This window comes from Thunnus albacares, chromosome 7 (assembly GCF_914725855.1).
Source record: "Thunnus albacares chromosome 7, fThuAlb1.1, whole genome shotgun sequence".
Taxonomy (NCBI): Eukaryota; Metazoa; Chordata; class Actinopteri; order Scombriformes; family Scombridae; genus Thunnus; species Thunnus albacares.
The window spans coordinates 20068282-20095812 of NC_058112.1; the positions used below are offsets into that span (position 1 = coordinate 20068282).

General features: G+C 38.3%; 5 protein-coding genes across 8 annotated transcripts; 3 read left to right on the plus strand and 2 right to left on the minus strand.

Moving 5' to 3' along the window:
- Positions 1 to 601: 601 nt before the first annotated feature.
- On the plus strand, positions 602 to 7047 carry ddb2 (damage-specific DNA binding protein 2). 2 transcript variants are annotated; one of them, XM_044357792.1, is made up of 11 exons: positions 602 to 733; positions 824 to 949; positions 1047 to 1156; positions 2249 to 2440; positions 2540 to 2685; positions 4189 to 4288; positions 4478 to 4655; positions 5083 to 5228; positions 6210 to 6365; positions 6450 to 6495; positions 6608 to 7047. In XM_044357792.1, exons 2-11 carry the CDS (start codon positions 832 to 834, stop codon positions 6862 to 6864), a joined length of 1449 nt encoding a protein of 482 aa, XP_044213727.1. In that variant the 5' UTR covers positions 602 to 733; positions 824 to 831; the 3' UTR covers positions 6865 to 7047. The 2 variants fall into 2 exon arrangements, with proteins under 2 accessions (XP_044213727.1, XP_044213726.1); XM_044357791.1 differs by lacking the exon at positions 2540 to 2685 and adding an exon at positions 3325 to 3491 and having other exon boundaries at positions 603 to 733.
- An 87-nt stretch (positions 7048 to 7134) lies between these two features.
- LOC122985080 (protein FAM180A-like) lies at positions 7135 to 9395 on the minus strand. 3 transcript variants are annotated; one of them, XM_044355475.1, is made up of 3 exons: positions 9139 to 9395; positions 7647 to 7720; positions 7135 to 7527 (listed from the first exon to the last, which is right to left on the minus strand). In XM_044355475.1, exons 2-3 carry the CDS (start codon positions 7653 to 7655, stop codon positions 7183 to 7185), a joined length of 354 nt encoding a protein of 117 aa, XP_044211410.1. In that variant the 5' UTR covers positions 7656 to 7720; positions 9139 to 9395; the 3' UTR covers positions 7135 to 7182. The 3 variants fall into 3 exon arrangements, with proteins under 3 accessions (XP_044211410.1, XP_044211411.1, XP_044211408.1); XM_044355476.1 differs by lacking the exon at positions 9139 to 9395 and adding an exon at positions 8965 to 9098; XM_044355473.1 differs by lacking the exon at positions 9139 to 9395 and adding an exon at positions 7928 to 8195.
- Positions 9396 to 9563: 168 nt separating this feature from the next.
- On the plus strand, positions 9564 to 14577 carry LOC122985648 (zinc-binding protein A33-like). The gene is made up of 9 exons (XM_044356478.1): positions 9564 to 9643; positions 10206 to 10281; positions 10362 to 10578; positions 10717 to 11705; positions 12184 to 12279; positions 12485 to 12715; positions 13149 to 13171; positions 13256 to 13374; positions 14027 to 14577. The coding sequence occupies exons 4-9, from the start codon at positions 11316 to 11318 to the stop codon at positions 14575 to 14577; spliced, it is 1410 nt and encodes a 469-aa protein (XP_044212413.1). The 5' UTR covers positions 9564 to 9643; positions 10206 to 10281; positions 10362 to 10578; positions 10717 to 11315.
- A 2703-nt stretch (positions 14578 to 17280) lies between these two features.
- Positions 17281 to 22553, plus strand: chid1 (chitinase domain containing 1). The gene is made up of 12 exons (XM_044356012.1): positions 17281 to 17733; positions 17958 to 18101; positions 19000 to 19132; positions 19229 to 19273; positions 19381 to 19487; positions 19575 to 19636; positions 19752 to 19841; positions 19944 to 20045; positions 20222 to 20371; positions 20457 to 20537; positions 20625 to 20667; positions 21729 to 22553. The coding sequence occupies exons 1-12, from the start codon at positions 17629 to 17631 to the stop codon at positions 21825 to 21827; spliced, it is 1161 nt and encodes a 386-aa protein (XP_044211947.1). The 5' UTR covers positions 17281 to 17628; the 3' UTR covers positions 21828 to 22553.
- gatd1 (glutamine amidotransferase class 1 domain containing 1) lies at positions 22392 to 27489 on the minus strand. Its single transcript, XM_044356015.1, has 7 exons — positions 27304 to 27489; positions 26202 to 26278; positions 23383 to 23488; positions 23165 to 23272; positions 22986 to 23077; positions 22789 to 22882; positions 22392 to 22705 (listed from the first exon to the last, which is right to left on the minus strand). Exons 1-7 carry the CDS (start codon positions 27350 to 27352, stop codon positions 22590 to 22592), a joined length of 642 nt encoding a protein of 213 aa, XP_044211950.1. The 5' UTR covers positions 27353 to 27489; the 3' UTR covers positions 22392 to 22589.
- Between the last annotated feature and the right edge of the window lie 42 nt (positions 27490 to 27531).

Genomic DNA, 27531 nt, shown 5'->3' on the forward strand with positions numbered 1-27531 from the left:
AGGTTAAAGATCACCTCCAGACATGTTTTAAAATGTATATAAATTACGCTACTTTGAAAAATAATTTTTGTCTGATGTGGTTTTTACAAAAAAAAAAGTTCAATTATCTTGTTAAAATCCTTAAAATTACATCTCCTCCTTCTCACTCGTTAAAAATTACAGAAACTATGAATATGCAAATATATTTCATTCCAGTGGTTTAACTGCTGGACACAAGATGTCTCCTACTTCACTGTAGAGTCCGTTCAATATATGTGCACTGTAAATAATGTGTAAAATCAGATTTTCAATGAGCACAGAGAAACTCCATACATGTTTTTTCACATATTTTATAAACTCTCTAAAGCTCATAAAAACAAAAAGAGTTCATACACTATTAAATATTAACTGTATTTATTTGAAAATACTAAACATGTTTTTTCTCCTAATTGTCTTTGTCCATTCTTATTTCAATGTCCTTTCATATATCAATTTTACCTTCCATTTACATTGTTAAACTCTTCGGTTGTAATGAAGGAGAAATTTGTTTTGATTAATAAAGTCTTTTGAAAAAAAAAAAATCAAAACATGCCGTGTAACCCAACACGTGACACCTACCGTCCAACAGCTGTAACGCACCCAAGTTACAAAACACTAAAATCTGCAGCCATTAAAACATCACGTGTAATGCAGCTTTAAGCAAACACTGAAGTTCCTATTCTGAAACTGCAGCACAAAACACTGAACATCTCAGGTGAGCAATATTAATGATGCATCCAAATGATAAAGACGAGTAAAGATGGTCCGTGTTGTCTTGTACGATAAAAGTCGTCGTTTTTTTTAGGGGGAGCGATGAAAAGAAGACCGAGCAAGACAGATGGATCTGAATCAAAGAGTAAAGTGAAGAACTCTGGTCCAACTCTCTCCAAAAAACTACGAGACAAGAAAGATGGAGAAACATCCAAACCAGGTGTGCAATCCCGATACGACAGCTTCAGTACCGTTATGTGACGTGTGTGACATGTTGTTATAATAGCAGTGCATGATCGTGTTTCTGTGGCTTGCAGGGCCTCCTCTGAAGTCTGCAGGACTCCAGAGGAGAGGAGGGCATGGCAGCATCCTGCACTACATTTACAAAAGCACTCTGGGACAAAGTCTTCACTCCCAGATGAGACAGGTAAGACTGTACAGAAACAGACCAAATACAGAGACTAAACTAAAATGTATATATAATAATAACGTAATAATAATAATGATGATGATGATAATAACTTTATTTATATAGCACCTTCTAAAAACAGAGTTTACAAAGTGCGTTGACAGACAAAGCAAAAGCAGGATAATTAGAAGGCAACATAACAACAGAAAGCCAAACAAAAGTAAGATAAAGTTAAAATAAGAAGACAAAAGATGCGGGAACGCAGCAGAGAGAAGATAGAAGGATGATGAGAGATAAAGACTGTGAAAGAGATAAAAGAAAATCAAAACCATAAAAAGATATAAATAGATACAAATAAAAAGAATAAAAGTAATAAAAATGTGATGTCACATAAAAGCAACTCTGTAAAAATGTGTTTTAAGAAGTAATTTAAAAGAAGTCACAGATTCTGTGAGCCTTAACACCTCAGGTCCTGATGGCAAAAGCACAGTCACCTCTAGATTTAAGCCTCGACTTTGGAACGGCCAGAAGGTTGCGAAATGGGTCATACGGGGTCAACATTTCAGTTATGTTAAATCCTTGTATCATCATTACTTTGCTCTTTCTCAGTTCTTATCTCAGTCTTGCAAACTCACCATGACTCATGTTTTCACACCAAGGTTTTGTAGAAGTCTGTGTGAATAGTGACCTCCTGTAGGTATCACACATTCAAATATATAGCACATACGTGGAGAAACAGTAAAAACCATGAGGCGAATGTTTAGCCATGTTTTTGAAACCTGAAAATATACACGTTTAAGAATCTGGAACAAGAGAATTTGAGTTTTTTTTCTTAAAAAATTACTCTAAAGAATTAATAGATTATCAAAACAGTTGATGATTAATCTTGTTTAATCAACTAATCATGGCAGCTCTAGAAATATACATGTTTGTTGCCTCATGCTATTTGCATTAATTGGATAAATTCTCATAACTTTAAATTGGTGTCATATCATTCATATCACACGTCACAACAACCTGCTGACAGCTCACCACAGCTCTCCATGAAGAATCTTGTTTTCATCACATAACAGTGAGCAGCTGTACATCTAAGCCTGTTGTCTCTCTCAGTGTCTCCAGGAGCCTTTCGTTCGTTCCCTGTCATCCTACCATTTCCACGGAGCTAACAGCCCCTTCGACCGTAGAATCACCTGTCTGGAGTGGCATCCCACTCATCCCACCACGCTGGCTGTGGGATCCAAAGGTGGAGACATGTATCTGTGGGACTACGAGGTGCCAGCAAAGCAAACTTTTATTCAAGGGGTGAGTTCCTGAATGATTTTTTGTTGTTTTTTTTTAGCTGAGTCTTGGCTGAATGATTAGATTTACTTGACAACACACTGTTATTGGTTCTCTGCTTAGATGGGGCCTGGACACTCAGTTACAGACATGAAGTTTAACCCGTTAAATCCCACTCAGCTGTTCACCTCATCTATGAGGGGTACGACAGCACTTCGAGATTTCAGTGGGAGAACCCTGACAGTGTTTGCCAGGACAGACACACTGCAGTAAGAAAACGGTTTCCTTGTTTTGTTTAACAATCGGGTTGTTTATGAGTCCTTGAGGTTTTATGCCTGATCAATCAAGCATCAGTCTTCTTTTCAGGTGGCCCCTATTAGTTTAGTGCTGTCGTTGTGTGGTCATGTAGTAACAATAATTGCCCTGTGATGGTGCAACAGAGTTATTCAGATCAATTTTGGGCTATCAGAAAGCATACAGTCTTAAACATTTAGCATTTAGCGTCTAATAACACACAATTTCATAGCCAACTCTGCCCATATATCAGCTTTACTTGGTAATCACTCTACTAAGCGATCAGATGCGTCCTTTTCCACTGAACTGCGTTGAGTGAATCGGGGGGCTTGGTGGAGCATGTGATCCCGTTGTCCTGGCTCATCAGCTGGGTCTGGATCACGTCTTTGTCTGAGTCCAACGTGTGCAGCGATGGGGGGGTCCAGAGAGTCGTTGACATCGGATATATTTTATTAATTTATTTTTTTCTTCCTGAAAACAAATAATTAAAAAAATATTTGTATGAAACAAATGTCCGTTAATAAAAAAAACACTATTTGTGCTTTGCCAAATAACGGATTTGTGTTCGGGCACACCGCTACTACATAGGCCTGCATTTGTGTTTCTGTGCACAGAACGGAGCCGGAGACTTTATCGGAGGGATGAAGTTTTGCCCCACGGACCTTTCCAGAGTCTATGTGGCATCTGGCGAGGGCACATTGAGCATGCAGAGCTTTGATGGCCGTACGCCCACCGTTCTGTCCAGAACACAAGATTGTGGCCACGATAACCACAATGTTTGGTGAGAAAAGTGCAAAGAAGACTGATGTGAGATGAGAAATGGTGTTATGTTGTTGTCACCCAAATTACTAGAAAAAATATTTTCTCGCACTCAACTTTTGGTATCTAACCACCGGGATAGTTTTGGTTTTATTTGCCTCCATTTTTGTGATATCCACCGAACACATTGTCACAGATTCATACCTTTCTTTGGTAGAAAGTAGTTCAAGTGAAAACTGTTGACAGGTAAGTCTGTAGATCATCCAGAGTGTCAGACACCCTTCCTGGACACGTTATATTTAATGTCATTTATCAGTGCTGTGAGCTGTGTCTCTATTCACCTCCAATGAAATCTCAGATACAGATAAACATGAGCAAATAAAACCAAAACTATCTGTATGGTAGCTACCACTGGAAGTAAGTGGGGAAAATATATGTTTTTGTAATTTGGGTGAATTGAGCCTTTTATGTGATGTTAAAGGAAAAGGAGTATTGATTTCTCAGATCCGTTATACTCTTGTAAGATGATATTTTAGTCGAGTCGGACACTAGAATATGTTTTAAGTGTTTATAATAAACATAGATTTTTTTAAAAGTACTATTTTCACCAACGGCTCATTAATTTTCTGTTGTGCTATGGAAGTTTTTAACATCATTGATGTTTCATTTTCCATTTGTCACATCCAGTGATTTCACTTTGTTTTTTTTTTCTCTGACAGTTACTGGTACTGCTGTGTAGATGTGTCTGTAAGCCGACAGATGCTTGTGACAGGAGACAACATGGGACAGCTGTTACTCCTGGGTTTGGATGGCCAAAAGGTGCGTGTTCATGTCTCAATAAAGCAGTTCATTTAAGTTCACAGAGTTGAATTATTCTTCTGTATTTCAGTGAGACAGCTGAGAGAATTTGTATTCCTCACACATTGCAAAATGTATCAGTGTACTGAACAAGAATATGTATTTTAATTGTCAAGGGCTGTTTATTGGGGGTTTTTTTTGACATTGTAGATTTTCAGTGACAAGTTGCACAAAGCCAAAGTGACCCATGCAGAGTTCAACTCCCGTTGTGATTGGTTGCTGGTGACGGCCTCAGTTGACCACACGGTGAAGCTTTGGGACTTGAGGAACATCAAAGACAAGAAGAGCTTCCTCCATGCCATGCCTCATGAGAAAGCTGTCAACTCGGGTAACACACCCTCTCGTAGAAAAACATTTTCCTTTTCTTACTGGTGTGGACTTTAATTTACATACACTTTTAGAAAATTATGAAGTTTACAAGCATTGTGACATTTGTGCTATTGATAAAACTAAAATATAACTCTGGTAGTCAAGCACCCAAGTTTCACACTCAAATAGGGAATAAATAGTTGTGAAGTTGTAGCTAAAAGTGTCATTGTTATCGTAAGATTCAAGTAATTTCATTCATTCTTTCTTTCTAGTCAAAGTTTGTAAAATTCTTTTTATTTATTTGATGTTAAATTTCAGCAATTACTTTTTATAGACATCTGAGTTTATAGTTTCTACCCAGGATTTGGATTACAGTTGCTGTAACTACAAGACACGAAGATAATCTAGATGATTTTGATAAAGCTGTTCCTGTTGTCTCCTCACAGCTTATTTCAATCCACTGGACTGCTCCAAGTTGCTCACAACAGATCAGTATGACGAGATCCGGGTCTACTCATCCTCTGATTGGTCGAAGCCTCAACAGATCATCCAACATCCACACAGACAGTTTCAGCATCTCACACCCATCAAGGTTTGTGGCTGCAGCACAGTGATCACTGATGTCTTGAGTCAAGACTCTGGTAATTGTGTGCAAGTAATATGAAGTCAGAATGAGATCTATCAAGGTGGAGCTGGACAGGGACTTTTCCTTGTTGGTTCAGTCATCAGCTGAGAGAGATTCAATTTGCAGCAGAGCTATTTTAATTTATAAGTTGTTATAAAGCTGGTCAGGATCAAGTTCACCCATGATAAGAAGCTCTCAGGATGTGTACATTAAATTGTGAATACTGCAAGTGACCCACTGCAGAGGAAGGGTAATAAATCCCCCTTTATTATAAGATGCTAATCACCAACAAAATGCGAATGCAATTTGGATACAATTTTCTTTTATACTGTGATACTGATATATATTGAGATATAGTACATTTTGGGGGTACATTTGATTGGGAAACTGTTACTAGATAAAACAACCAGATGAAAAAATCTTTCTTCGGTTAATCCAGTGAATGAAATGCCTGAAATTTAATTCACATATCAAAGTACTTAATTATTTTTAAAAAAATACTGGAAATCCAAAATTGCCATAATACAATTCTGCTCTCTAATGGTTGAAAAGTTTTGTCATCTCATGGTGTCTTTATATTGTCTAGTAGTTTCTTCTGTAAAAAAAATCAATTACTCCACCAGAGTCGACTCAGTTATCAGCAAATTTCACATCATGTCTGTTCAAGAAAATGTTGAAGGATTTAAATTCATTTTTGCCAAAACTATTAGATGCATAAACCTAAACAGACACTTTATGGATGACATATTTTTGGAGGAACAAATCACATGGTCATACTTGACATTATTACTGTGAGGACAAATCTGCTAGCAATATGTTACCTGCATGTATGTGGTCATTGGAAAAGACACCATTTGTGTATATATGTATAATGTTTTTAATACTTGAAACCAGATGCCAGTTGTGAGGGAAAAATGTGAATTAAGTATTTTGTCCATTTTTCTGTAGGCCACATGGCATCCTGTGTATGACCTTATTGTGGTGGGCCGTTACCCTGATGACCGGGTTTGCCCCGGTGATCAGAGGACCATCGACATCTTTGACTCCAACACAGCAGAGCTTGTGTGTCAGCTGCAAGATCCCACCGCTTCAGGAATCAAATCTGTGAGTGTTATTTAACACCACCAGAAAAACCTTTAAAAATACTGGACCTCGTAGTTATTAACACCTAGAAATCTGTATTTACAGGTCAACAAGTTCAATCCAATGGGTGATGTGATTGGATCTGGAATGGGTGAGTTCTTTAAAAGCACATTTCTGAGAGATGTATCTGATGACTTGATCTCAAATTTCTGTTAGGACCGGTCCAGTTTGTCTCACTAAAGCTGCTTAATGGTCCCTCACAGGTGTAACAGTGCTAGTTTGGGATAGAAACGAGTCATTGATTGATGATGGAAACAAACTGCAGGAGGGAACTTCTGCGTCAGTGGACAGCTTAAGAAGCCAGCGGAGGAGTCAGCAGCGGCCCAACAGGAACAAAAGAAGCTCTGCTGTGGATGCAAAGCTCAAGAAAAAACTGGTTTCTCTGGAAGAATCAGAGACCAAAACCAAGACCAAGACTTGGTCTATTAAACAAAAACAAGCCCAGATGAGGAAGAAGTGAACTGGATAATCCTTGTATATATTCTTTTGTTTACTGTTCGATGTGTCTCTAACTTCAGGGATTGTTTGAATGTTAAAAAAATATTTCAGATACCCTTTTATAAAAAAAAACATATAAAACTGGAACTCTTGTATGTTCTTACAAATGTTTTTCTACTGTACTATAATAAAAATGTTCATGTTTCATAAATAATTGAGTCCTTTACATATTTTTCATCAATGACTGTACAGTATACGTTATGAAAACACATTTTAAGACGCATTTTAAGTCAAATGATTTATTGCACACACCTTCATCTCATACAGAACAGCATCTGTATTAAGCATAATTGAAGAGATAATTTCCGCGTAGCTCATGGACAGTGATGTTTACCAGCTGGAGGAGCACTCCTCCCCAGCGCTCCTGTTCCTTTTTCGTGTCCTGGTGCCAGGCCTGGTGGGCAGAGTACACCAGGTTCAGGACAAGACTGTCAAACTGAGCCTGAGTCATCGGTCTCCTCTGACTCTTTAGTGTGTCCACCATCTGCACCATGGGGCTGAGACTTCTGGGAATGCTGTCATTGACCTTAGCCAGGAAAGCCCGCCCCGACCTCATTGATGCCATCTCCTTGTCAAGCAGAACAATGTTGTTGTCCTGGTCGATCTCTACCCCGCCCAGCAAGAACTGCATACAGAAAGGGGGAGGGGAGGGGGGATTTATCACTTACTCTGCAAGCAAAATAAAGCAAGATATGTTGTCTATCTGCATCAAGACTTCTGTTAAATCTAAAATCAGGAAAATACCTCAAACATCAGGTTTGCATCAGACACTGAGGAGTCAGTTCTTTGAGAAGTCGGATCAAAGCCTGCAGCTGCATCTGAAGTAGAAAATACTGTTTAGCTGTTTACATTATTAAAATAAGTAACTGCCGATAAGTAGTCACCTCCTGCATGCACTAAAGCTGAACACCTGTTTTGCTATTTTAAATGCGTACTACACAATGCATGCAGTATCATTATGCAACAACATTCACAATTTCTGTCCCCATCACAGCTCTGTTAGTACATCTTTAGTTTCAACTTACCCTGCAGAACTCGCTGAAAACAAAGCCACAAAATGATGTGCAGCCAGATTTTAAGTTTTAAGCTTATTTGCATTATTGTCATTATTTTGCCGAGAGATATCACTGCATCCTCCTCACCTCTCCTCTCCTACTTTTGTGAATCCAGGCAAAAACAACTCAGACTGAATACCATGCATTTTTCCACCTTGGAAAAAAGGACCAAAAGCCAGTTGGCTGTAATGCAGAGGAAGACGTCAATAATTTTGAATCTTGGTTCTTCATATCCACAGCATTTTAGTAAGCACAACTTTATAGAGTTTGCAGAGGTTCTAGAGGTTGAACTAATCCTCTCAGTAAACATATATACAGTAAATAAGTCCATTAAGCTGTAGGGCATTTTTGGTCTTTCTTCCATTTGTCCATTTAGGGCTGAACATTTAAGTATTTACAACCATGAAAAAAGTAATAATGAAATCAGATTATTTATCACAAAGTTTTTCTCCTTCATAAATACTCCAGGTTTACAGACATCAGTGGGTGAATCCAGCTCTGAAATCTTGAATTTCTGCTCTGATTCAAACTGGAAGAAAATACATTTTACAGTCTCAGTATCTTTCTCAAAGGATACACAGATGTTATTATCCCAATTAAATCCTTTTTAAAATGATTAACTATTTCATATGTTAAAGCTCATCTCTTTGACTTTAGGTTGACTTGTATAGGATAACTATATAACCTTAAAATCTCATCCATATAGTATATCCTATGTACAGTATATCAACTGATTATTGGCATGATTTGATTTATCCAACATGTCACTATAACCTTTATAACTGAGTCCTCCCAGGTTAAAGTACACCTATTTACTGTATTTAACAAATTATGTTTTTATTGTCATTATTTATTTACCTTAAGAAAAATATTACTTCTATAATGACAAAGTTAGTAACACAACTCCACCACATGGAGACAGCAGCACTAGTTTATTTTTACTTCTATCCCTCTGCTGCTGGTTTCCAGTTGTTTCAATAAAGAACTGACTTGAAACCTGGCCTTACACTAACTGAAGAGAGGCAATCGTTGCAGGTTTAAGATATTTTCTTGTCCCTCAAGCTTGCCACATAGCAGTTAGTGATAATGGTCTTAGTGTGTTGCCGTCTTATTTTTTTAGATCCAGTTTCTTTTCCCTCTCAGCACAGCTGGAGCTGAGAGTTACGCCCTCTGGCACCGACCTCTCAGAGGATCATCTTCAAGGGATCTTCTTTGGAGTTGTACTTTGCATGGCAAGGATTTACTTTCTTGCTGCCTCACAGAAAGTGCATGGCCTAAAAGAATGAATATTTTTATGAAAACCAAGCAGCAGATAGAGAAGAGCCCTAGGTTGTATCAGTCCAATCAGACAGACGAAGCCCTTCAAGTTCTCTCTCTTTGTTCAGTGTTGAAAGGAGCCATACTAGTCATCACTCCTCATCCATTTCCTTGACATGGTTGACACTGATTGCCTGCTAGTCTATTTATCCTCCTCCTTTCCATTGTTCTGTTTGGCAGCACATGTTGAGGATCCTCTGCACCTATGTCAGATTACCAACGCCTGTGTGTAATTGATGCGAGTCATCCTGTCTGCCTGGTAAAATTTGAACATTCACTAGCCATTTGGCTGGTGAACAAAAAGTACTTATTGGTAAATAGAGTTTTGGTCATTTTGTTTGCCATGATAGTACAGACTGATTGTTGTGTGTAAGTGGCCATGATTTATTATCTGTAATTATTAAGGAGATGCGATTATGTGAATCTTTAGAACTTATTGTATTATGTAGAATTCCTGTTTATGCCATACGTGTGATGTACTCTGCTCATTTAATTAGTGGTAGGCCTAACCCCTTCCCCTATTTGGGAGGTAGAGTACTTATATTAATTGAATTGTGGGTACCTATTTATATTGGATTAATTATTGTGTTTGTATTATTAGTTTGTCACTCAGCTATAAACCATAACCATATCAAGCCTCCTGTTCAGCTGCTCAATATGTGTGCACTGTGGCAATAAAAAAACTTCAACTTAAAATTCCTGTGAACCACTCCAGCTACTACCCTACATTCAGTGATCAATATACTGTATAATATAAAGAATGAAATGAACGAAGTGAAAACAAAACGGAAATTTACTCCGGTTATTAGGTTAACACATGAACCTCTCTGTACTGCTTCGGAAAATATGACTCTTGGTGCATAACTGACACACAATTGGTTTGGTTTATGTAATGATTACGACACACTCTGCCTCGTTGTTTATTTTCCAGGCTCTGGAACCTTTGTGGTGAGCTCAAGAGTTGGCAGATGGAATAGGGGAAACAAGTTATTTGAGTATTTGACAAGGTATTATGTTTGTACACAAAAGTTGTGTAAGCTGGTATGGTAGCAGATGCATGTCTACATTTTCCTGTATGTGTCTTCAGCTGTGTACAGTGACGGTGCATTGCCTGAGTGAGTGGGGATTTACCAAAACTGGGGGAAGCAGGAAGGAAGCAGGAGGAGCTCAGAGAGCAGGTGGTGAAGTTTCTGCAGTGTGTCGAGGAGCTGGAGCTCTACTGCAGCATGTGCAGCGAGTCCATCAGGGACAGGGACCAAAAGCTGCAGGCATTACCCTGTTCCCATGTGTTCCATCCCAAATGGGTGTTTATTCACAGTCTACTCTTGCCTTTTATTATTTAAGTGTTGTTGTTAATTGTCTTCACCTACATTTCAAGTCATTGTCTCATTTTAAAATATGCATATAGGCCAACAGAGACACTTGCTGTTTTATCCTTTCAGGTGTCTGCAGACAAACAAGACACACGGTTGTTCTAAATGTTTCGAGTCCTCCATGAAGCCTGGATTTGTGTGATTCTGAGACTGTTTGTGTGATGGATCAGCAAACACAGTATGCTGATTCCTCACATGCTCCTGAGTCAGGATGTGCTGAAGATGTCTGAGTTGTAATAATTCACTGCTCTGTGCAGAGCCAAGTGTGTTCATATATTTATGGGTCAAATCATGTTACTGTGTCGAATATGTAAATATTTCATTATTGATATAATAAAGTTCACTGATGTAATGCTGCCACTGACTATTTTGTATGGTGTTTTTAATGCTGTTGATATATTGGTATAGATCTTTCTAAATTATTTTTGTTACTAAGTTTCAAATTGAAAGTGAATGTTATTGTATCCAACCATGAGTTGACAATAATAGATGAACAGTTTTAACATGTGTGCAATAGGTGTTGTGTTTTTAACCAGTCTTACTAGTTTGCCAGCATTTACTGAAATTCCCATTCAGGTGTTGAGGTTTGTACCGCCTACTGTTTCTTCACCTGAGGAGCTGGAAGGAAACGTTCTTGTAACCTCACTTTACAGGAAAACTTCAACCTGATGGCAGCAGCTACACTCTCTGAAGAGGACTTGCTTTGTCCTCAATGCTCTGATATTTACTGCCTTCCTGTTGTCCTTCAATGTGGCCACAATATTTGTAGAGTTTGTTTACAGAAATTCTGGGAATGGAAAGGATGCCGAGAATGTCCTGTGTGCCAAGCTGTGTCGGTCTTTGGGAGGCCTCCCATCAATCTGGCGCTGAAGATAGCTGCAGACAACTATCAAGTGCAAAGGACCAACAGGAATCAAGAAGTTTGTATTCTTCACAACGAGAAGTTGAAGATCTTTTGTCAGAATGATGAAGAGCCCATCTGTCTCGTCTGCCAAACATCAAGACAGCATAGAGTTCATGAGTGCTGCCCAGTAGACGAGGCTGCCCAACAGAAAAAGGTAGAGTAAAAATAGAAACTGGGAAAATAACAGTTTCACATATTCATAACAATGATTTTCATTATCAATTAGTTTTCTGATTATTTTATAATTTAGTGAACAATATGTCACAGTTTGTTTGAAGCACAAGCTGACATCTTCAGATTGCCTGTTTTGTCAGATCAACCCCAAATATTCAGTTCACACTAATATAAAACAGAAATGTAGCAAACACTCACATGTCAGAAGTTGGAACCAGAGACTGTTTGGAGTCTTTGCCTGAAAAATGACCAAAAAAATTAATTATCAGAATGGTTGGCAATTAATTTTCTGTTGATCAAAAAAAGCAATTAATCAACTTATTGACAAGGAAGGAAACATGAGCTGAAATGATTGATCTGAGTGCAAACATGATTTTCTATAACTGGGGTTGCAGTTGGGTTGGGTTTTTTAGCTGAAGAGAGGATTTTGACCAATGATTTTAATGTAAACATTTCAGACAGAAATTTCAGTGAAGGTGGAGTCTTTAAGGAAAAAGCTCAGGATGCTGAGCAAGACAAAGGAGCAGTGGGAAGAAACGAAAAACTACATAAAGGTAAAAGTTAACACATCTGTTGTGTCCATCGTTTTCAACATGACATCTGCTTTGTTGCGCCATTACTCAATCTACGTTCCAGTATTTATTTGTTCAATATTCAACTGTGTGACTTCACAACTTGACTTCCGGCCAAGGAAGAAAAAGCACACAAACATTCCTTCTGTTTATTGCTATAAATAACTTAGCTCCCTAAACATTACAGACACAGGCGGATCAAAATGAGAAAGCGATCAAGGAGGAGTTTGAGAAGTTGCACCTGTTCCTTCTGGAGGAGGAAAACACTAGACTGAAGGTGCTCAAACAGGAGGAGGAAATTAAGACCCAGGTGATGTGTGAGAAGCTGGAACTCATCAAGAGCCAGATCAAGAGCCTCTCATCCATCATCAGTGATATCGAGACAGCGCTCAGAGCAAGGGATTTACCGTTTTTACAGGTACATTTACAGCCATTACACACACACAATCATGGTGATTTATTTAAGTCTTGATGAAAAGAGTAACGCCTGCATACTGAATCCAAAACACAGATTTATTTAAATGGAGAATGTTTCAGTGCCAGTTGGATCATCATCAGGTCAAAATGTTTAAAAATGATCACCACACTTATTAATTGTATATAAACCAATACACTAACAGGCTCTGTGATGATAGGTGTGATTAAACATGCAACCTGCACATAGAAGATCCAACTGGGACTGAAATATTGTCCATTTACATAAATTTGTGGTTTGAAATGAGTACACAGACATTACTCCTTTTTTTCAATGTTAATTTCCAGTAGACTTTCATCTACATGTGACTCATCTATTTTTAAGCCAACATCGTATTGATAAGATCTGTTTCCTTGCTTTCTTTCTTTGCCTGAAGGACTACAAGCAGACAAAGAAAAGGTAAGCACAACAAACTATCTGCTAAAATCAGCACTAACTGTCTCCACAGAACAATAACGCTGTAATCATTTCCACATGTTTCAGGGTCAAATGCAACATTCAGGATCCAGAATGTATCAGAGATATCCTGATAAACTCTTCAAAGCATCTGGGATTACTTAAGTTTGGAATTTGGAAGAAGATGGCTAAAATCGTTAAATATGGTGAGTAAATGATCAATAATAATGCCATTAGTTTGGGGGTATAAAACCCATTGTATCTCCAAGATAGGGACAGTCTCTATCTTGGAGTCCCCTGAGTCTCTAGAGAAAAGAGACTCAGAGGTTTATCCCTTCCAGTATTCAAACATTATTATTGGACAGCCAATGCCAGAGCCTTAATTTATTGGCAAGATCAGTTTCCTCATACAAGTGAGCTCTCCGATACACTCAAGTGGCTGCAGCTGGAGTCTCATGCAGCGAGAAACAGTTCTTTTTCAGCTCTTCTGTTTTCCACTAAGGACTATCCATTGCATCTGGTGGTAGATAGTGTTTGAAGGTAGGGTGGTTCAAGCACCTGGATTTTCTGTATATTCTCCTATTTGTATATGCTCCTATTTGTTTCAATCAATATCTCTGTCTAGTTTGGCTTTTTGTGGTTGTTGTCTTTTTTATTTCGTTCTGTTTTTGAATGTGGGATGTGTGTATATGTAATATATATATATATATATATATATATATATATATATATATATATATATATATATATATATATATATATATATATATACATATATGGTGAGTGAACAGACCATTGCCTGCATGTTAAAACATCTATCAAGTATCATTTTAATCTACTGAACTTTATGTTTTCCAGTTCCTGTCACTCTGGATCCAAACACAGCCCAGTCCAACTTAAAGTTCTCTGAAGAGTTGACCTGCGTGCAATACAGCAGCAAGCAGCTCCTACCTGACAACCCTGAACGCTGCACCAGCCGAGTGTGTGTGCTGGGAGCGACCAGCTTCATATCTGGAAAGCACAGCTGGACAGTCGATGTGGGCCAAGGAAGAGACTGGTACATTGGAGTCGCCCAAGAATCCATCAAAAGGAAGAGTACCGTCTTCCTCGAACCGGCTGAGGGTTTCTGGGTCATCGGCCTGTGCAATGGAGACTCATTCTGGGCTCAGACCTCGCCTCGCACCAAGCTCATGTTGAAGCAGAAGCCAGAGAGGATTACTGTAGAGCTGGACTGTGACAAAGGGAAGGTGGTGTTCATCAATGCTGCTGATTTGACACCAATACACACATTTAAAGACAGATTTACAGAGAGAATTTACCCCTACATGTCCCCTGGATTGCTAGAGAAGGGGGGGAACTCAAACCCATTGACCATCTGTCCTATGGACATAACTGTGGATGTAGAGTAGACTCAAATATATATATATATATATATATATATATATATATATATATATATATATATATATATATATATATATATATATATATATACACACATATATACATATATATATATATATACACACACATATATATATATATATATATATATATATATATATATATATATATATATATATATATATATATATTGGGAGAAGGATCCTGAAGATGGAGCTGCCAGGCAAGAGGAGAAGAGGAAGGCCAAAGAGGAGTTTTATGGATATGGTGAGGGATGCAGGTCATTGATGTGACAGAGGAAGATGCAGAAGACAGGAAGAGATGGAAACAGATGATCTGCTGGGGCGACCATAATGGGAACAGCTGAAAGAAGAAGAATCAGTAGACGCACAACTCTAGAGTTGAAAATTTTGTTTGTTGAGTGTTACAGCTGATAAAAATCCATGCTGCACACATGAAATTCAATAGCAAACTGTATGATGGCTACTGCATCCAATAACAGTCAGAAGAGCAGCATATGTGTATATTCCATCAAACAAGACGATAAACCTCTTCACAGACTTCAGATCTGTCAAATTATAGTCTATTTGTTAGTATTAACTGTCCTCTTTGTTTTTTAGTTTTTTCTGTGATGCCATATCTTTCGGTTCAGAGTCTGGCTTCCTTTGCAGATAGGCTTTCTTGTTGGGATCCATGGATTTGTCTTTCTTCCCACTGCCAGCATAAAGAACCCCTCCTTGCATATTCTCATCTGAACATGAGACTTGGCTTTATCTGACCTGTGTTGCAATTTCTTACATTTAAGCTGTCCAGCTCTGGATGCCTCGCTGAAAGTTTCTGACACAGAAGATCAACCTTCACAGAAACACACACATGAAAACCATTATTCAGGTATTTTCATAAACTACTCTATTTTTTTTTTTTTTTTAATTAACTTAACAAAACATTTACTTTGTTAGGAGTTTTATTTTTCTTAATGTGCATGTGTGAATCTTAACAAATAAAGTTCTATATTATTACAATAATAACACAGTAGTAGTTGAGTTATGACATATTCAAGGTACAGTTTCTCAAATCAATGACTTGTAAATTATACAGTGCAATAACAGCTATGTCTTTAGTTTTAACACTAGCTTCAGTCAAGGCCTTTATGTGCAGTTCGTCTATGTCTTCCTCACCTGAAGAAACAGTGAACACAGTGTTGGGTCCCACACCACACAAACTGTTATTTATTTTAAAAAAATGTCTCACCTTGATTGACTTTGGACTGATCATTGTGCTTTAATTTGACTCTGAAAGCACAAAACAATATACTGTCATTTATGATGATATTTTCTTTTATTACATTTTTGTGTGGAAAACATTGTAGGCAATTTTGTGTCTCTGGAGGATGTTTGTGAAGTCTGAAAAAATAAACATTGATTTCAAGGTGTTTAGATTTGTAACAGCTTGTTTTGTGTTTGAATCTGAAAGATATATACAGGCAGGTAGGTTGTAAGATATAATTAAATTGCATTATGGGAAGTGTAGGATCCAGTGTTTTTGGATTTTAGCAGAGATGTTTGGACTGAATATAACAGATTTTTTCCCCCAATAAAGTTAAAGAAATTCATATTTAAATTTTACACAGGTTCTATTCCTGCAATGAATTAATTCACAATTTTAGACTTGATGTTTCCCCTTCTTCTTCAATAACAAGGTTGAGTCCTTTTCCCATTTATTTTATGTCTGTACTCATTCAAGTAACTTTTGGACTCAGATTTCCTTATTAATCTGGGAGACTCATAAGGTCTTGGTCCCTATTACAGAAAATATAGTCTTATTTTTGAATGTACAGTCTAACAACAAAGAAGTTGATAATTCGATAAAACTGCCTTGTCTCTCGGGCAAACATCATATTCACAAAGCCAGATTTCTTCAGTTTCTTCCAAACAAAAATTTGTTTTATGTTGAACTTTGACTTTGATGATTCTGTCTGCAGAGTATCTAAAAAACAAAAAAAAACTTAAAAGACATCTCATCTCTTGAGAAACATTGTGGACATCACTGCTAGATTATTTAAGCTGGTTTGCAATATTATTTATGTATTTTTCTTAACTTAATTTCTGTATTATGTATCGTTTAACATTGTATGATTTTTATATCTGCTTGTTTTTTGAGATTATTTTATTTTATCTCTAATATTCCTTGTACAGTTATTTGTATTGTAATACAGCATTAATATGTTGTTAATAAAGTTAAAGAAAAAAAAGATCTTCCTAGGATGGCGAAGTCATGACCCGCCCTACTCTGCCTCTGATTGGCTGATACCCGTTGCCTTCGTTGGTTGGGTTGGTTAGGTTTAGGTATTATGAGTGTGATTGGTTAAGGTTAGGGTAAGAATATCAGGGTAAGCCAATCAAAGGCAGAGTGGGGCGGGTCATGACTTCGCCGTCCTAGGACAAAAAAAGTCGTTGCGTACCGGAAACCCGATTTGTTCTACGCAGGTGCGAAATGCTAGCTTGTCAACATGCTAGCCGTACTGCCACCTATCTGTTCCCGATATATTTTTCCTAGCATGGCGAAGTCATAACCTGCCATACTCTGCCTCTGATTGGCTTACTCTAATATTCTTACCCTTATTCTAACCAATCATACTCCTCATGCCTAAACCTAGCCAATCCAACTAACGAAGGCAACGAGTACTAGCCAATCAGAAGCAGACTAAGGCAGGCCATGACTACGCCATCCTAGAAAAAAAATGTTCCGATGACTTCTCTTCTCTCGTTGACGCTCCAGAAACACGTTGAGCCAAGTTGTCAATCAAACTGGTATAAACCGTTGAGCAGCCACAGCCAGTTGTTTCCTATGATCCAGGCTATATGGTTTAGCAGTGTGAACGAGGCTGTTTATGCTCGTTCTGTGTGATTTTCAGCCCAAAGCAGGAAATGCTGCTTTTTAATCTGCCAGATCTCAGTCAGGAAGGAAGCACTTGTACTGCAAATCTGCAGACCTGAGCTAATCTATAGTTAACTGCTTCACGACCCCTTTATTATTTTTTGACTGCCTTTTTGGAAATGAAAACGACGTTGTTCCTGTTGCACGCCATCTCATGCTGCTGGTTGGTCAGTGCCACACTTTCAAAAACGGATGCAAAGAAGTCGCATAAAGCTGAAGCTGAGGTGAGTTAACTTCTGGTCTTTACCTTGAAATGGATGTGAGGAGCCTTCACTGTCAGGCCGTTCAGGTCTTCCTCTGTCTGCCTGCCATGTCACTGGACTCTCATGTATTGTCAAGAATCAGTGACCTTTATCATCACCTGTCATTTGTCCAGTCATGATGTTGGTAATCTTGATAAAAACCTGTCACTGAAATGTGCTCTTTTCTCTTTGATCTCACTGTTTAGACATCTCCAGCAGAGTTGTCTGTGTTGGAGAGAGGACTTGTGGTGTCAGACCCTCACTGGAAAGACATAGTGAAGGAGGAAAAGAGACACAGTACTAATATTAAGAAAACCTTTCAAGGACCAGTGCTTGGATATGTCACACCTGTAAGTCTGAAACAGTCACTAACAACATCTTTCTCACTTGCTGCTGTTTAACAAAGAATGCGCTTTAACCAGTTCGCAACACTATTATCACCGCAGTAAAGGAAAGATTTAATATTTTAACAAGTCTGTCCAAACACTCATATGTATAATGGAAAAGTTACTTTGCTGTGATCATTGTTCCAGTTTGTGTTGGCTGTGAAGTCATTAAAATTCACAGCCCTCTTCCTGTGCAGGAAATGCATGTGTTTCTTCCAAAGTTATAGTCTTTTTAGTGTGAAATTATGTCATCAGACAGTTTCCGTGTGAGATCAGACAAGATAAGGCGACTAAGAAATAATCTCATACTGAAAGGAGTGTAACTTTGGTAGAGCCAAAACTATTAGTTGATTAATCGATAAGTTGATGAACAGATTCAATACCTTTATTTATTCAGAGGAATTTATCTGAGAAGCTGCCCAGTACAACCACAGTCTGATCTGCCGGCCACTGAGCGGCTCCACTGGACGGAGCAGTTGGGGTTAAAGGCCTTTGCTCAAGGGCACCTCAGTGGTGGTAATGAGGGAGAGGCAAGCTTTCCCCATCCAGATTTATCCTGCCAGTCTCGGGGATTTAACCGGCAACCTTCTGATCACAAGCTCGCTTCTCCCCTAATTAATCTGCGACTGTTTTGATAAGAGATTGATCATTTAAACCATTTTTCAAGCTAAAATGTCAAATATTTGCTTATTCCAGCTTCATCACTGGCAGGATTTCATGCTTTTCTTTGTCCTATTGTAGTAAATTGAAAATCTGTGGGTTGTATTATTGTTGTCTGGCAGCGATGTGAACCTATCCCGTAATGTTTCATATGTAGGTTGGTTGTTTTTTAAAATTATGTTTTATTTCTCCCTTCCTCCAGTGGAATTCCCATGGCTATGACGTTGCCAAGATATTTGGCTCTAAACTAACTTCAGTGTCTCCGGTGTGGCTTCAACTTCGCAGAAGAGGACCTGAAACCTTTGATGTTACGGGACTCCATGACCATGATCCAGGTAGAGGGCCCACATCACTCTTCTAGTCCTCATCTCTTATCAAAGTGTCTTTATAAATGACTTGTGTAAGGTAAAACAATCTTTTTGTCTCTCCAGGCTGGGTCAAATCTGTGCGCAAATCTAACAAAAAAGTCCGGCTGGGTGAGTAGATGTTGTCCTTTCCACTGCCCACAAATCCAACTCATGTGAACCCTGCAAGCGGTTTCAGATAAGACTTCATAGTTTCTTTACATTTTCTCTACCTTCAGTACCTCGGCTGTTATTTGATGGTTGGTCTTACCAGGATTACATGACCGTGCTGGGGAGTGAAGATGAGATTGAGGAGCTGGGAAGTGAGCTGGTGGACGTTGCAAAGGTAACAAAGTGATGTATTTACCTTTTACTCCCTTGCAACTGTGCTGTATTTGCACTGTTTAATTCTAATCAAGCTCTGACCCTGCAGACTGAAGGTTTCGATGGTTTCACCTTGGAGCTCTGGAGCCAGCTGGGAGGCAATAAAAGGAAGTGAGTTATTCTATTTACACATCCTTCCTTATGTTGTTATATTATCATTTCCTCTGAGACGACTCAAGGGTGCAGTGCAGATAAACAAGCATTATGCATAATCTCTTTCATGCAGGGAGCTGGTGCATTTGGTGAAACACATATGTGAGTCTTTGAAGGCCAAAAGATTAGACTGCATCCTCGTTATTCCACCAGCTGTGACAAGGTGAATAAAATTTGCTTTCTGCCAGTGTAAATACAAAACAAAAAACAACCTTAAATCATTGCTGACTGTCCTTTATGTCTACTTTATCTTTGTCGCGATCAGTACCGGGCAGCCAGGTATGTTTGGCAGGGAGGAGTTTGAGCAGCTGGCCCCAGTCGTCGATGGATTCAGCCTCATGACGTACGACTACTCCAGCGGTGCCAGGTGAGGATCACAGACACGAGTGATGTCCAATAAATTTCATTAATTCATTATGGATAAAATGGAAATACTTAAGATGATAAGATGATCTGAAAAACTGAAAGCAGCAACAAGATTCACAGCGTTGTCACACACTGACACTGGTCTGGGTTATGTGTGTGTGTGTGTGTTTTTAATAGGCCAGGCCCGAGCTCTCCCCTGCCCTGGGTGAGAGACTGCGTCCTCCAGCTCGCACCCAACACTCAGTGGAGGCAAAAGATCCTGCTTGGACTCAATTTGTACGGCCTTGATTTTGCAGGCCAGGGCACAGAGCCTATCCTAGGGGGAAGGTAAGATAATATTGTGTCTACTGCTGGAATTTATTCACATTTTAGTGTTCAAAGTCTGACATGTTTTGTCTCTGAATTTCTGCAGATACATCGAGATTTTGCGGGAAAACAGGCCAAAACTTCTCTGGGATGAATTGTCTGGAGAGCATTATGTAAATTACAAGAGGTGATGATAGTGTAATACTTTAAATGAACAAATATTGGCTTCCAACTGCATCATTTAAAAATCCGTGTCCTTTCCCTTTCATTTCAGGAGCAATGCTGTTAAGCATGTGGTGTACTATCCATCGCTGAAGGTAAAACTCTTTTACATTTTAAGTTAAGTAAGTTTCTGAGTAAAAACAGAAGCAACGTAGGGACTTTTGTTGAACAGCTGCCGCTGTGGCCATAAATAACAGGAATTAACATATTATGGTGTAATGATAAATGCTAAAACATAGGCTAGTACCACAGTAGCACAAGTAGAGAAGAGTCATTAAGTCAGAGAGGTGACTCATTCATGTCAGTTACACAACAGTATCTGTCTAAAGTTTGCAAACGGACCGGATAAAGCTAAAGAGGAAAAAAAGTGAGCAAGGGTGAGTTTTGTTGCTTTTGAAATTAATTTTTATATGTAAGAGGAAGGATGTATTTTTTTCTTCTTTAAAAAGTTACATAGTCTCACTTTAAAATTAATTGGCACTTTATTATTTTTATTATTTTGGAAGAAATAGTTATTAAAGAGGTCTGTTTCACTCTTAAATCAAAGTTAAGTTGCCTAATTTACAAAGTATGATTTAAGCTTTACATTCACAGATGTAAACTAATGGCAAAAGTTGAGCTTGGCAGTTGTATCTTTAACTTTTCACATGGCTCTTCATAAAAAACAGCAGCAATGCTTTTCTAATAATAAGGCAAATCGTTTACCGACATTTATCATTCGTCTGGTCTCATCATCTGACTTGCAGTACTTCACCTCTACGTCAAACACCATTTACAGTAATTACAGCACTTATAAAGCTATTTAGTATATGCACTTTGTAATATATGAGTGCGCCCTTATGTTATTGCTGATACAGATAGTTATCTGGGTATTCTATTTGCAGATGTTTTGCTTTTTTATAGACCTTCTGATGTATGAAATATGAAAAACTAAGTGATTCATGTGAAGTTTTAAAAAGCAGTGATGTAAACCTGATTAATATTCCTCCACCTGCTCATACATTATCTAGCAGGTGCACGGCAAAGCGATCATGTCTTCTTAAACTTTTATCATAACTTTTAGTTATTCCTTGAGTAGTTGCCACTTTATGAACTCAAGTGATGTTTTCATTAAGTTTACTGCTGGAAAATTAACATTATTTCAATACTTTTACAGTCAATCTACCTGAGGATCTCCTTAGCTACTGAACTGGGTACTGGAATTTCTTTATGGGAGTTAGGACAAGGACTGGATTACTTCTATGATCTCCTATGAGAGCTGGACTTGTTTGAGAAGACTGTGGACCTTGAATCATCAGCACATGGATTTTCTTTTTCCTGATCATGGTACACCAAAAATTCATATGCTGTATGGAAGTACCCATTTTCTCTATTTTGTTTTGGAGTAAGTGACATGAACTCTGAAACGAGCCGTTGACGGGGGTTTAGTTAATATTCAACTTGTTTGTGGGTCATGGGGGGGTGTTGAGAAATCTGGTTTACAGGAGTGGAATTGGAGTTTGTTGATTTAAAAGATTGTGGGGAACAATAGGTACTTCAGTTTGTTTTATTCCTTTTCATTACCGATATTGTGAAAAAAAAATCTTGTACTTGTACAGTTCAGTCAGAGTGCAGTAACACATGTCCATTCAACAGCCGGCGCATGTTCATCAATATGTATAAAGTTTCAAACAAGGATATATTATGTTGAGTTCATGTCATATCTGCAGCTTCTCTTCAGTCCAAATCCAGAATCTTCTGCTGTTTTGCTGACTGATGCCAACAAACATTTCTGCTCTTGGATCAAGTTCTGTCATTTTTACATTTTCTAATCAAGACATTTGATTGTGTGACTTTTATTGGGTTTATGATAACAGCATTGACAAGTAAAGACGTTGAATTTACAGGGTTGCTAAACATTTGTTCTGACCCAGCATCTTCCAATATTTGTATGAGATGGATATTTGTTTAATTACATTAATATAAATGTGGAACAACTCAACTGATGAGTGTCAGTGCTCCTGCTGTAAATCTTTTATTACTTGGCACTAAAGAGCAGGATTAGATTATTTACAGCGAGTGAGGTTGACTGCATATTCTGTCCAGTTATTAGATGTCTGTCGATGACTACGTGCACAGCATCTTCTTGACTTGCTGGAAAACAAAGAGATAAATATAAGAGGGTTTTAGTTTTAGAAATACTTGTTAAGTATTTACCAATTTACAGGTAAACTCACCTGTGTAGGATCCACCACTATCCTTCACAAAGTCTTCCACAATCAAGGGCAAATTGGCAAAGTCTGGCCTCCGCACCAGTTCAAACACTGATGGCTTTCAACAAAAACAGATACTGTTACTAAATACATTGAACACCAGGTAAATGCATAAATATCTTTGTGTATATTCCCCACATGTATACTAGAGGGACACTAACCCCCGTTAAACTGTAGCCGCTGAAGATCCACCTCTGTCCCTCAGTGGCACAACACAGCGCCGATACTCCTTGTCCGACTGCACACACAGGTTCTGCCCACAGAGAAAAAACAACCTGCGTCCACATTCATCGCACATATAGATTACAGACTGAATGCTTTTAAGATGAGCCTCACTAACTTTGGTGAGAGATGAAGTGTGTGAGAATGCGGTGCAGAGAGCCACTGTGTGCCAAGTCATTCAGCGCTCCAGGACAGTCCGGGATGAGCAGCGCCTGATATCGAGCACCTGGAAAAAGGGTCATCATGACATAAGTGAGCAGAGTCCAACCAGCAGCAGCTACAACAGAAGCAGCAGACATGAAAACAGTCAAATGACCCTGAAGTTAATATTCTTACCATCTATAGATTCAAGTTTGGCTGGTGTTGCGTAGGGTTTCACATTGAAGTCCTGCACCCATCTGGCAGTGCTTTCATCCACTCCGACAAAGTCTATAGGCTTCCCCTGCAATTTAAAAAAAAAAACACTTCACATGTGAACTCAGTACAGAGCAACAAAAGAAGTGCTGGAGTTACATGCTGTTGCCAACGCTGGGGGAAGAATTAAGAAGTTAACTCATCTATTTTCAAGTAGGAAGTTGCATCTTATGTCAATGACCTTGCAGAAGCCTGCAGTCGAGCTGAAATGCTAAAATGTTGAAACCAATATTTAAAGCTTAGGTGCTTGGTACTCCAGTTCTAATCACTACAAACATGTTTCCACCTTCTTTGACTGTGGAAAAGGCAGCTTACTCTGTTCAGTGAAGAAAACAAACCCCATAATATGAGAAACCTCAAACAACTGGTTGTTGATTTTGGATGTTCAGTCCCTAACAGACAGAAGGACTTTGTTTTATTAAAAGCATGTGTAAAACGATTGTAGTCCTTTCTAAGAGATATTCCCACCTGGCACAAGCTACCTGTGTTTGAAGGACCATTAAGTAGGATTTAGTGGCATCTAGTGGTGAGGTTGCAGATTGCAACCAGTTGAATATCCCTCAACCTCCCTTCCAAGTGTGTAGGAGAACATATGGTGGCTGCAAAAAATGCAAAAGGCCCTCTTTATAGCCAGTGCTTGGTTTGTCCATTCTGAGCTACTGTAGAAATGTGGCAGTGCAACATGGCGGGCTCCATGGAAGATCTGCTTCCTATGCAGATATAAAGGGCTCAATCAACAAAAACACAACGATTCTTATTTTCAGTTGATTATACACTAATTGCAACATACTTATGAATATTATATTCAATTTCTGCCAATAGATCCATCTATATCTTATACACTGATCCTTTAAAATCTACACATGGGTGACAAATTAAAGATAAATCTACATAAACTGTCTTGGTAACATGTTGAGCCACAAGCATCAAAAACAGCTTCAACAGTCCTTGACAAGTCTCTGGTACACCATTCTTCCAAAAGATATTCCCTCATTTGGTGTTTTGATGACGGTCAGGGAGAGCGCTGACTAACATGTCACTCCAAACTAGTCAGAGTCATATCAGGAAGCCATCATCATCATTTTCAAGTGGATCCCAAAACATACAATCATTAAAAATCTCCCATAGGTGTTCAGCTGGGTTGAGATCTGGTGACTATAAAGGCCTTAGCGTCTGATTCACATCACCTTCATACTAATCAAACATTCAGCGACCCCTCGTGCCCTGCGGATCCTAGAAGACACTACTCCCATGACATAGGATGAAGGTGATCACTCAGAATAACTTTGTTGATGTTGAAAATTGTTGAAATCATGTCAGGGAAATACTCCCAGGATATGCAATCAATATATTTTTATGCTCATTTATTCAAGTCTCTCTCTAAAATGTTTTTTTTTTAATTCATACTTCACTTGGATGTTTGAGCTTCACTGTGCAGAATGATGTATGTGCAGAGTTTGACACTAGGAAGCTGTTTTATCTGCTGAAAGAGGAAAGACTCTGTGCTCAGCTTAAATCTGAGTTTAAGGTGTAATAGATAAGCAAGTAAGAGTGTTGTTTTATAATAATCATGACTAGTTTGAAAGCCAATCGTGGTCCAATATTCAATTTACACAAGTATGATGTGAAAATGTGAAGCCTCTAGTGCACATACACTGAAAATGGACTTCAGTGAAGTAGTGGGTCCAGTAGTATCTTTTGTCCAGTAGTTAAACTTTTGAAATATTTGCTTATTCATATATTCTGGATTTTCTTAATGAGGGAGAAGGAGTAGCAGACACAAATTATCATTCAGAGTTTTTGTATAAGTCAGTTAAGTCAGTCAGGTGTCCATATGAACACTGAAAGAGGTTTTCTCGCTGTAATCATTCCTCCTGTTCATACTGAAGATCTGATTCACATGTTCTTTCATTGTAAGTGATGGGGGCCAAAACTGTCATTTTATGCAGAAATGCATTTAAAAGTTTATCTGAAGCTTATATGAAGTTTCAGCAGTTCTGAGTTAGTGATATCTAGTGGATATCTGACACAGTTACAGCTTATAATACTAGCTTACTATACTATACTATAGTAAACTATAAAGCTGAGAGGTCTCTGTTAGACAGAAGTGAGGTGTTGTAGAGAGTTATTGCTTTGGGGAAATCTTTCCTGCCCAAAGCAATAACTATTTACAACACCTCATCTCTGTCTAACAGAGAACTCTCAGCTTCATGTCTCAACCGAACTCTATTTTGCTCCTTCAATAACTTTGCTCATCTTGAATTTGCACATCTTTACACACTTGTCTAATAATAGTTTATTTTATTATATTCTTTATATTGTGTTGTATATGGGTTGTGTTTATATCTCTATAGATATACAGTTCTCTATTCTGGGGTTGATATGTATATTTACTGAGTATTTGCTGTCCATGCAATGCCTAGATAACCTGCTGATGTAACAGTAGAATTTCCCAATTTCGGAGATCAATCAATCAATCAATCTATGTATGTGTCCGCCTGTCTGTCCATTTTGTAAGACATTTACTATCTGACAGAATTTTAAAGCGTTTTTATTCCACTAGTGTCTCATCCTAAGAAAGCAGGCCAACCTGTAAACTCACTGGCTGGACTTTTATATGAGGACACGATGATAACAAACTTGTTGCCATGGACAACATGAGGGTCACAGACAGGAGTTAATGACTGAGACAGTAGGAAGTGTCACTTGGCTGCATATTTTTCAATTATAAAGAGACTTACCCCAGGTGTGGCTGTCTGAAGGTTAAACGCTGAGGTACAAAGACTGAAGGACTGATGGAAAGACTTTGCTGACACCCCTGAATGAACAAAACACATCGAGTTAAAACGCAACAGAGAATTTAGGTTACACCTACAGAAAAAATAGAGCAAAACTAACAAGTAAACATATAATTAGCTAAATTATGAACAATTAAGCTCTCATATTGGTACAAAACTGACTCAATACTAGCGACAATACTGTTAGCTTCCAATTCAGAGTTAAGGGAAACATAAAAAAGATATTTAGTGGCTGATTCTCCGTTTTCACCATTTACACTCATGAAAAAGTCTTAACGCTGTTTAAACCCACTTTCAGATTTGTGAAACCTTTATTTTGCTCATGAAAACAGAAAAAAGGGCGATTTCACTGTTTTTCCACCATCCAGACCCTATTAGACCAGGTCCAGATCAAAAACCACTATACTTGGACTTGTCACATATGGACTAGATTACCAAGGAGACTCGAGATCTATTAAAACACAGTATCAGATTTGTGAAACCTTTATCCTATTTGTGAAAACTGAAAAAGGGCGATTCCACTGATATTTTATCCATCCAGAGTTGTCAAATCTGGACTAGATTGACAAGGAGACTCCAGAGACTCATTAAAACTACCTAGTCTGATGTGGTCTGGATGGGAAAAAGAAGTGAAATACTCCTTTTTTATTTTTCACTAATAGAATCAAGGTTTCACAAATTTGACACTGTGTTTTAATGAGTCTCTGGAGTGTCCTTGGTAATCTAGTCCCGATTTCAAAGGTATAAATTTAGTGGGTTTTGATCTGGACCTGGTCTGATGTGGTCTGGATGGGGGAAAAAAGCAGTGAAATCGCCCTTTTCTCTGTTATGCAAATCTGAAAGTGGGTTTAAATAGCAGTAAAGCTTTTGCTACGATGTCTAACAATTTTTCATATGTGCAAGTGGTGAAAAAAACGAATAATCAGCCGCTAAATATCATTATTTATGAATCAGAAACTGACTTCAGCGTCGTTACTTTGTCAGTTAACGTTACTCATCTTCATTTAACTGACGACACCTCAACCGTTAAAGCAAATAAACTCACCTTGAGGAGAAGCACTCGCCACTATCAGACATGTTGGCTTCGCAGACATTTCATTTATCTCTGTGTTCCCTCCACATGAAATATTTTAGCTTGTTTGAAATGAATAAGAAGACATTTGTGGATAAAATCATGCAAGAGAGAAACAGGAAGTGAGAGGAGGAAGTGCTGTCAATCAGCTGACAACAACATCCGCTACAAGGATTTCAGAATAAAAGTTCAATGTCACAA

What these genes read in the sequence shown, in the direction of transcription:
- LOC122985080 (XM_044355473.1), bottom strand. Translation starts at nt 8,009, where the DNA reads ATGACAATAATGCAAATAAGCTTAAAACTTAAAATCTGGCTGCACATC. An exon ending in TTTTCAGCGAGTTCTGCAGG is followed by an intron (nt 7,721 to 7,927) that starts GTAAGTTGAAAC and finishes TTTCTACTTCAG; the next exon opens with ATGCAGCTGCAGGCTTTGAT. An exon ending in ATGCAAACCTGATGTTTGAG is followed by an intron (nt 7,528 to 7,646) that starts GTATTTTCCTGA and finishes TTCTGTATGCAG; the next exon opens with TTCTTGCTGGGCGGGGTAGA.
- gatd1 (XM_044356015.1), bottom strand. Translation starts at nt 27,352, where the DNA reads ATGTCTGCGAAGCCAACATGTCTGATAGTGGCGAGTGCTTCTCCTCAA. An exon ending in CAAACTTGAATCTATAGATG is followed by an intron (nt 23,273 to 23,382) that starts GTAAGAATATTA and finishes CCCTTTTTCCAG; the next exon opens with GTGCTCGATATCAGGCGCTG. An exon ending in ACACTTCATCTCTCACCAAA is followed by an intron (nt 23,078 to 23,164) that starts GTTAGTGAGGCT and finishes CTCTGTGGGCAG; the next exon opens with AACCTGTGTGTGCAGTCGGA.
- chid1 (XM_044356012.1), top strand. Translation starts at nt 17,629, where the DNA reads ATGAAAACGACGTTGTTCCTGTTGCACGCCATCTCATGCTGCTGGTTG. An exon ending in TGCTTGGATATGTCACACCT is followed by an intron (nt 18,102 to 18,999) that starts GTAAGTCTGAAA and finishes CCCTTCCTCCAG; the next exon opens with TGGAATTCCCATGGCTATGA. An exon ending in CATTATGTAAATTACAAGAG is followed by an intron (nt 20,538 to 20,624) that starts GTGATGATAGTG and finishes CTTTCATTTCAG; the next exon opens with GAGCAATGCTGTTAAGCATG.
- ddb2 (XM_044357791.1), top strand. Translation starts at nt 832, where the DNA reads ATGAAAAGAAGACCGAGCAAGACAGATGGATCTGAATCAAAGAGTAAA. An exon ending in TGGGTTTGGATGGCCAAAAG is followed by an intron (nt 4,289 to 4,477) that starts GTGCGTGTTCAT and finishes TTGACATTGTAG; the next exon opens with ATTTTCAGTGACAAGTTGCA. An exon ending in AGCATCTCACACCCATCAAG is followed by an intron (nt 5,229 to 6,209) that starts GTTTGTGGCTGC and finishes ATTTTTCTGTAG; the next exon opens with GCCACATGGCATCCTGTGTA.
- LOC122985648 (XM_044356478.1), top strand. Translation starts at nt 11,316, where the DNA reads ATGGCAGCAGCTACACTCTCTGAAGAGGACTTGCTTTGTCCTCAATGC. An exon ending in AGGCTGCCCAACAGAAAAAG is followed by an intron (nt 11,706 to 12,183) that starts GTAGAGTAAAAA and finishes TAAACATTTCAG; the next exon opens with ACAGAAATTTCAGTGAAGGT. An exon ending in TACAAGCAGACAAAGAAAAG is followed by an intron (nt 13,172 to 13,255) that starts GTAAGCACAACA and finishes CACATGTTTCAG; the next exon opens with GGTCAAATGCAACATTCAGG.